A 9,066-nucleotide genomic window follows, 5' to 3' on the forward strand; every position below is an offset into this window, starting at 1 on the left:
TTTTTTTTTTTTTTTTTTTTTTTTTGGCGTTACAAACTCTCCCCTCCTTAGGAACTTTCGTCCTCGAAAGTAGCTATCTCTTGGAAGAGTTCAGGATAAGCTCTCCTCACGTCCTCTTCTCATTCCCAGGTTGCCTCTTCCTCATGGCGGTTACCCCATAAGACCTTTACCAAGGGAATATCTTTGTTGCGCAACCGCCTAGTGTCTCGAGCCAAAATTCTGCTAGGCTTCTCCTTGTAAGACAGATCCTCCCGAAGAGGAAGCATCTCATGCTCGATTACATGAGTAGTGTCTGGAGTGTACTTTCGCAGCATGGATACGTGGAACACATTGTGCACAGCAGCAAGGTTTGGTGGCAGGGCAATTCTGTAAGCCACAGCCCCTACTCTTTCTAGAATCTCGAAGGGGCCTATGAACCTTGGGCTCAGTTTCCCCTTCTTTCCGAACCTCAACACCCCCCTCATGGGGGCTACCTTCAAGAACACGTGGTCACCCAAAAAAAATTCGAGGTCCCTTCTATGCACATCTGCATAGCTTTTTTGGCGGCTCTGTGCGGTGAGTATCCTCTTCTTGATTTTCTGCACCGTAGTGTTGGTGACCTGAACGAACTCTGGTCCTAGTAGTTGCTGCGCGCCTACCTCGTCTCAAAACACTGGTGTTCGACACCTACGCCCATATAGTGCCTCAAAAGGGGCCATCGGTCACTTGATAACTATTATTGTAGACAAACTCCATCAACAGCAAATGTTCGTTCCAGCACCTAGAGAAATCTAAGGAACAGGCTCGCAACATATCCTCTAAAATCTGGTTCAGTCTTTCAGTCTGTCCGTCCGTTTGAGGATGGAACGCTATACTGAACTTCAATTGAGTTCCTAGTGCTTTCTACAGACTCTTCCAAAACTGAGAGGTGAACCTAGTGTCCCGGTCTAATACTATGGACACTAGTACCCCATGTAGGCGTACTATCTCCTTGATATATAATTGAGCCCACCGATCCACTCGACATGTGGACTTTCCTGGAATGAAGTGGGCCGTCTTGGTCAATCTGTCCACAACAACCCAGATGACGTTGAAACCCTGCTTTGTCTTTGGCAAACCCGAGACGAAATCCATACAGACGCTTCACATTTCTACTGAGGAACGTTCAGGGGCTGTAGCAATCCTACTAGGTGCTGCCTCGGGACCTTCGCCTACTGGTAGGTCAAGCAACGGCTTACGAAATCCGCTATGTCCCTCTTCATTTTGGACCACCAATAATATCTTTTTAGATCCTGATACATCTTCGTACTTCCAGGGTGGAACATATAAGATGTATCATAGGCTTCGATCATAATATCTTTTAAGATTCCCTCATCTCGGGGAACGCATAGACGGTTTTGCCATAGTAGACCCCCGTCTGAGGAGATAGAATACCCTGCTGGCCTCTCTGTCTCAGTCTGACTCCACACTTTACTGAGGTGTTCATCAGACCTCTAAGCATCGATAATTTTTTTTTGTAGGTTGGGCTGTATGGTTAATTGTGCCATCTGAACATTACCACCTTTAACCACCACGTCTATCCCAGCCCTCTTCATCTCATCTTGTAGTCTTTCCTGTGTGGTGATCATCGCAGAAGTATGCACAGCCTTCCTGCTCAATGCATCAGCTACCACGTTGGCTTTGCCTGGATGGTACAAGATCTCTATGTCATAATCCTTTACAAGTTCCAACCATCACCTTTGTCTCATATTGAGCTCCTTTTGCGTGAATAAGTACTTGATTAGTGAAGACTTGTACTTTTTCCCCATACAGGTAATGTTGCCACGTTTTTAGAGCAAATACTACCGTTGCTAACTCGAGGTCATCGTGGGGTAGTTGCGTTCATATTCCTTCAGTTGTCAGAAGCATACGCTATCACCTTACCCTTCTATCGAGAAGCATATTCCTTCAGCTGTCGAGATGCATCATTGTACACCACGAGATTACCTGACCCGTCTGGAACTGTAAGGACTAGTGCAGTTACCAACCTCTTCTAGAGTTCCTGGAAACTCTGTTCGCAGGCTGGAGTCCAAGAAAAAGGCTTGCCCTTCTTGGTTAGCTGAGTTAGCGCTGAGGAAATTTTGGAGAAATCCTGGACAAATTTTCTGTAATATCCAGCTAGCCAGAAAGCTCCTCACCTCTGTGACTGTGGTCAGCTTTGGCCACCTCATCACCGCTTCTATCTTAGCTGGGTCCACTATAATCCCCTTGCTTGACACCACGTGACCCAGAAATGCTACTTCAGACAACCAAAACTCGCACTTAGAGAACTTGGCATACAACTGCTGGGCTCTCAGTATGTCGTCGATGAACACTATGACAAAAGTGTCTAAGAATTCCTGAAACACCCTGTTCATTAGTTCTATGAAAATGTTGGTGCATTGGTAAGGCCAAAGAACATAACGAGAAACTCGTAATGTCCATAATAACTTTTGAAGGCTGTCTTGGGTATGTCCCCTTCTCTGACCCTCAACTGATGATACCCCGACCTTAAGTCAATTTTGGAAAAGACTGTTGCTCCCTGTAGCTGATCAAACAGGTCGTTAATTCTCGGGAGAGGGTACTTATTCTTTATAGTGACCTTGTTTAATTCCCTGTAATCAATACACAATCGCATGGACCCGTCCTTCTTCTTGACAAACAGAACTGGGGCTCCCCAGGGTGATACACTGAGTAGATTAAACCCTTATCCAACAGCTCCTGCAACTATTCCTTCAATACCCTGAGTTCTGCAGGTGCCATCCTGTAAGGTGCCTTGGAGATTGGCACAGTTCCTGGTTCCAAGTCGATCCCAAAATCGACTTCCCTAGCTGGGGGTAGACCTGGTAGATCCTCCGGGAAGACATCTACGAACTCCCTGACGATGTGTACGGATGAGGTTATTTGTTTGTTACTATTGTCTAAGATCACACTGGCTAGAAATGCACTTGCGCCACTACGAATCAGCTTCTTAGCCCTTAACGATGTTATGACGCTTGGGGCACCTTTAAAAGTGGCTCCCTTGTAGGTAAAGTTGTCCCCTGATAGGAGCCTGAGAGTCACTATTTGAGTCTCGCAATCTATCAAAACGCGATTCTTGCCTAGCCAATCCATACCTAAGATGACATCAAAGTCTTGCATGGTTAACACTATCAGTGTAGCTTTGATGACACGTCCTGATAATGTTACACCACCTCCCTTAACCCTATGGGTAGCTAGCAACAGCTCATGAGCAGGGGTGGATACTGATAGGGTAATCTCTAAAAGTTCTTTCTCTAGGTGTGCTAGCTCTACAAACTTCTTAGATACGAATGAATGCGTCGAACCCGAATCAAACAATACTAAAGCAAGATGGCCAAATACGGGTAGCGTACCTGTGACAACTGCATTAGGCTGGTCAGCTTGCCTGGCTGTTGTTGCATGGGCTACAGCTCACCCCTGCTGATGTTGAGCACCCTGGCCCCTTTGATGCTGTACTGCAGGCCGGTTGACACGCTGATCGTTCCTCTGAGGGCAATCCACTACAAAGTGCCCTACCTGGCCGCATCTGTAGCAGGCGCCTGTTCCTGCTCTGCATTCCCCCGTATGAGGACGCCGACAGTTAGGACACAGGGTCATGTTTCATACTGGGGCCCTTCTTCCTTTATCAGTGCGGCCACGGGCAGTCTACTAGTTCTAGGGTGGCTAGGGTCTGTCACTTTTCCCTGGGCTACAGTGTAAGATGATTGTGCTGTTCCCAACTGCAGCTTGTCGGTGCAGACGCGTCGAGCAGGGTCACCACTTGAAAGGCTTTCGCATAGATGAATGATGACTGGGATGCCACATTCACCCTTAGTTTCTCCCTCAGGCCAACGATAAATCGTTCGCCCTTCAACTCCTCAGAACTAACATAAGCTGGAGAAAACCTTGCCAGCCTATTGAACTCCAAGTCATATTCCTCCACTGATTTGTCTGCATTTTTACTCTAGCAGTGATTGGGTAATATTTGTGGAGATATGCATTTTTAAATTGACACCAGGTAATAAACTCTCCTTGTGGTACAATGGTCTTCTGAGCACCCTTCCACAAAAAGTGCACCCCTCCTTTCAGCATATACGTCCCACAGTGGATTTCATACTCTGGCGGGCAGTTCATGAAATGGAAGGCCGTTTTTATGGCCTCTAGCCAATTCTCAACGGCAATGGGATCCACCTTGCCTCCGTCAAAGGAAGACAGTTTATGCCTCTGGAAATCACTTAAGTAGCAAGACTCCACAGTCATAGTCCCTGAATCTTTGCCCCCTTGCCCTGTTGATTGATTAGCCATCATGGTTTATATCATTTGGTTCGTCAGAGCCTGATTTTCTATCGAGGTCATCATGAACGTCTGGAACATCTCTGCTGTGGGCATGGCTAACGGCTGGTTTAGCGGGACTGCTGTACACAGGGTTGGACCCGATGGGACCTCCTCGGAGAAGGGAGCAGTAGGGGGTGTATTAACCAGCCTTCGAGCCTTGGCCTTCCTTCGGCGTCTTTTTGTTCTTGATGGCTGTGGTACTGTCCCCTCGCTAGTTTGGGGCGTATCCCCAACCTCCTCCTGAAATTCAGGTTGTTCTTCTTCAGGTGTTGGAACCGAGGTGTCCTAAACTTCCTCTCTTCTTCCCCTTTTGGGTCCGGGCCCTATATATGGTTTGCATCACTTTGGTGCCATTATCTACCACAATAGAAAAAGGAACTATGGTTATAATTCATTCATAACACATCTTCTAGGTAATGTGCAATTATAATGCCATAGTCGGTCATGGTATACTCTATAAATACTAGCTTAACCTTTGTCTCTATGTTTCCGTCGCGTGAGAACGTCTGGTCGTGAACGATATGTGTTTGACGAGCGAGGTCACAGAGGACACGACCCTCTATCCTAAATGTCTACAGGACCTATAACCTGACTGCTCTAATACCAAATTGTAACGACCCAGATCCACCGCTAGCAGATATTGTCCTCTTTGAGCTTTCCCTTTCAGGCTTCCCCTCAAGGCTTTAAAACGCGTCTGCTCGAGGAAGGTTTTCGCACCCTTATAAATGGTGGTAAAGCCTTAAGGGGAAGCCCGAAAGGGAAAGCCCAAAGAAAACCGTGAGAATTTTGTTAGGTTTAGAATGCGATGAGAGCCTACAAGTAGATGGCTTACTCAGTATAATTTTTATACTCATCCCAGTTTTCCTGTTTTTTTTTTTAGGTGTTCGCAAGCTGCTTGTAACGACCCTAAATTTTCACATACTCAGAGTCGCTACTAACATCTCATGCTCATCTCTAATGCAGAATATAACTCTAAAAATGCTCATTTTTATTAGCGAAAAAATTTAAAACTTCAGAATACGTTAAAAGACTAGAAAACATTGCCGGACTTACGTGTTTCAAACATCATGTTGGAGTTCAAAATAAGATAAAAACAATTACAAATTAAATAATTTAAATAAATGAAATGCACGACACCCTATCCTAACCAAGACTAGGAATTTTAAATATGAAACTATCCTATGCACGCGCCACAGTCTCTAATCACGATGCCACCGTCAACCTACATGGGTGCCTTGCCTTTACCTAAAAAACAACATGGCACACGACCTGAGAAATACTCAGTAAGTGACCCCACTATAGGGGCCATGCTAATGCAAATACATATAATCATGAATTAGGGACCTATCTTTAATCATCTTAAGGGTGGCCTCTAGTCTCGGACAAATTGGATGTATAGTACTTCCCTACACACGACTCACACGTGCGAGTGTGAATCCCCAGGGCGCTCGCACACCTCTTGGACTCTCTGGTCAGCAGAACCCCATAGTGTCATGCACCTCATGAACACCCTCATCTATGTGCATTTGCACTTGTGCGCATTCGCGCTCATCGTACGGTGCGTGTCCACACTCATCATCTCTAGGGGAAGTAGCCCTATACTTATAAACATGCAATATGCATGAGGTCCCTCTAAGTTTAATTATACATCTTTTTTTATACAACCCTCTAGTCTCATCTCTTGGTTATACTATGTAACACGTGCTCGTGGATATTTACATTAATATCATTTTCATACTTTTAGGGTTGTGTTCTATGTCGATCTAACGACATGATGCAATATGGCAAACAACATCGTAAGACATGTTCAACATGGAAAACATCATCATGTTAATAACATCGTCATGCATACATCATACTCATCATAGAAGCCATTAAGTGCATCGAATATAACATGTACGTCATGCATCGAAATATAAATAACGTACAATTAACATACAGCACAACACAGCGTCATACTCATACAACATCATAAATCAAACAATATTTAGCCTATCCTATAGCAAGAACATTTACTTCGTTGGCCTTGGCCGAAGTATTCCCTAATCAACTAAACGTAAGCTCACGTTCCGTGAAAGCTGCTTCCTTCGTTGCCGGGGTTTGTTTCCTATAACACCATTCGCCGCCTTCCATTAGTATTTCGTAATTTATTTACCAATAATTCAATAAATGTGAAATACGACTCTAAAACAGCCTCGGATACCTTAATCGGGGCCGAAAACAAGTCCGAGGGGGTCAAAACAGTGGAAATCAGGCTGAGAACAGGGGGGCCGAACTGAAAAGCCACTGAGTCGTTTACGCAGAGCCGAGCCGAGGGACCGCTTGCGCTGTTGTGTGCCACGTGGCAAAATTAGAGCATGCCATGTCCCGCGGTGTGCATCGGTCGCACTCCGATTCGGGTCGACTACTGCAGAAGGCTAGTGGGCCGGGCTGGTTGTTGGGCCTCCGTTTACTGGATTAGGCTGCAAGTAAATGGGTTGCAGGGCGATTCGATTGGATTGTGGGTCTGGTCTCGAGTCAGTTCAGCTGAACTGTGGCTTCTGGGCTAGATTGAGGTTTGGGTCGCTGTAGTTGGGCTGGGCCAAAGGCAGAGGCTAAGGGGAAAGAAGTCGGGCTGCTCTATTGGGTTTTGGGTTTAGGTTGACCCGGATCCGTGGATCTCGTCTTCCTTACCCGACTTCGGCCGATTTTTCGACGCATTTTCTCTCTCCTTCCCGCGACGCTTCCGTTGCTGTATGAATGCATGAAAATATATGATAGCTTCAAGTGATTGATTGTGTATTTTACATTTAGAGCATAGATGTCTGGATGGAGACTAGGGTGCTAGAGTTAGACCAAACAATGACCTAGGTCAGGGCGCCTTCCATAGACTGGATACCTTAGGATTATGAGCGGCGATTAGGGATCTGCACTCTAATGCTTCTAGACCAAGAAAACTCAATGAGTTAGCAAAGAGAGTTTTAAAGATGAGAACTCGCATTATTAGCTGCCTAGATGACCTAGAAACTAATAGACCTCCATGGTATCCAAGAATGACTAAGGTAGCTTTAGCCTGCTAACACTATAAATTGTGCCATTAGAGTCTCCACCACCCTATCCACTATCGTAACCCGATAGCATTATTAAGGATCTAGGTCGTATCCAATAGCGCCGCCTGCCAACCGATAGGTCCAAAGGAGCGGTACCATTAAGTTAGGTCTAGACCGGTTAGGGTAGCGCATCAAGATGACTAGTTCCATCGTGGCTAGGGGTCTACTAAACAAGGCCTCGATGATATAAACCTATTCTAAAAGAAGGCAATCGACTATACAAGTGGCATAGTAGCTCACTGGTACACGAGGTCACTCCCCCAGACTTAAAGTGACTCTTTAACCTTGTGGAAGGACCTGTTAGTGAACCTTCCACAAATTATGTTCAGATTAATAGCCGACATACTATCCTACTAGATTTTATTAAGGTACCGCCTCAACCAAGGATGTTAGACATTCACTAACAACACCACAAAGCAAGTTACATCTACATATAGCTTATAATATTTTATTTTAAAAGCTTACAACAAACAACATTATTGTTTTTTTTTCTTTTTTAATAAATATTATTAGTTTCACCTATGCTTATTTAATTAACAAGAACGGTGGTATATTTTGAATTTGATTCATATTATAATTAAAAAGATATATAAGGCATATTAAAGTTCTTTTTTTTCTTTTCAATTATCCATATTCAAAATAACCATAACTATGTAAATGATATTTTATTATAGATTTATTAAAATAAATTAGTAGAATAAAAAAAATAATAAATATTTAAAGATTCATAAAAGAAAATATTTGGTTTTCAATTTAGTCCTATTAAAAAGTTGAAAGTTACCTGTAACTATAAAAAATACAATATTTATAAATTCAACAGGTAAATATTCCCTCAAAAGATAGGATTTCTAAATGAAATCAGAATCTCTCAATGTGATGGAAAAGAATAGAATATGTAAGAAAGGAGACTCCTTTTTATATTATTTTATGCATTTGGATTGAGATTTGGACTAGTAGGCTGTAGGGTCAAAGAATTTTAGGTTTGGTCATCTTATCCCTAACTATAAACCATATAATATTTATTGATTTGGATTACTCCCAAATTTTCAAACAATTCAAACAATAGGAAATCACATAAACAAAAAAAGTGTTGTCATTAAAGATAGGCCTCACATCATCTTAACAAACTTTAAAGTTTTCATATTTTACTACAATGTTTTCCTTTTTGTAAGGTATAATTAGAATAATATATCATCTTTTTTTTTTTCTCTCACTCAAATCTATTTTATACAATTTTTGTGGTTGGTTTATCCAACTTTTTAAGAGATCTTGTTAGTCATATTGAAATTACTAATGCCCCAAAAAAAGCAGCAAACCCAAGATGGGTATGATTGAGATGCAAGAATTTGGTACAAACTCCATCTCCTTCTCCAATCACATTATCAATCACTTTTAATAAACTATTCGTCTTATTTTTTATGTGTAAAATTGAATGTCGGCCACAATAAAGAGTGGGATCTCTCTTAAGTAGGTAAAAGCCATGTGAAAGGCTTTTTCTCTCTAGCAAATTAGAAATAACACAAATAAATTTGTTGAAAGTGATGGGTAAACTAAATGTATGCTTGTCCCTCTCAAATTTGACTTCAAAAAGGAAAATTACTTTAGTTCATTCTCTAATAAAAAAAAAAAAAAAAAAAAAAAAAAA

General features: G+C 42.7%; 1 protein-coding gene across 1 annotated transcript; it reads right to left on the reverse strand.

Moving 5' to 3' along the window:
• Nucleotides 1-119: 119 nt before the first annotated feature.
• LOC111438393 lies at nt 120-464 on the reverse strand. The gene has a single exon (XM_023076299.1). The coding sequence runs from the start codon at nt 462-464 to the stop codon at nt 120-122; it is 345 nt and encodes a 114-aa protein (XP_022932067.1).
• Between the last annotated feature and the right edge of the window lie 8,602 nt (nt 465-9,066).

The sequence above is a fragment of the Cucurbita moschata genome, unplaced genomic scaffold, assembly GCF_002738365.1.
Source record: "Cucurbita moschata cultivar Rifu unplaced genomic scaffold, Cmos_1.0 Cmo_Scf00074, whole genome shotgun sequence".
Lineage (NCBI taxonomy): Eukaryota > Viridiplantae > Streptophyta > Magnoliopsida > Cucurbitales > Cucurbitaceae > Cucurbita > Cucurbita moschata.

Bases quoted from the DNA above. Each gene is read 5' to 3' on its own strand.
- LOC111438393 (XM_023076299.1), bottom strand. From the start codon at position 464: ATGAGGGGGGTGTTGAGGTTCGGAAAGAAGGGGAAACTGAGCCCAAGG.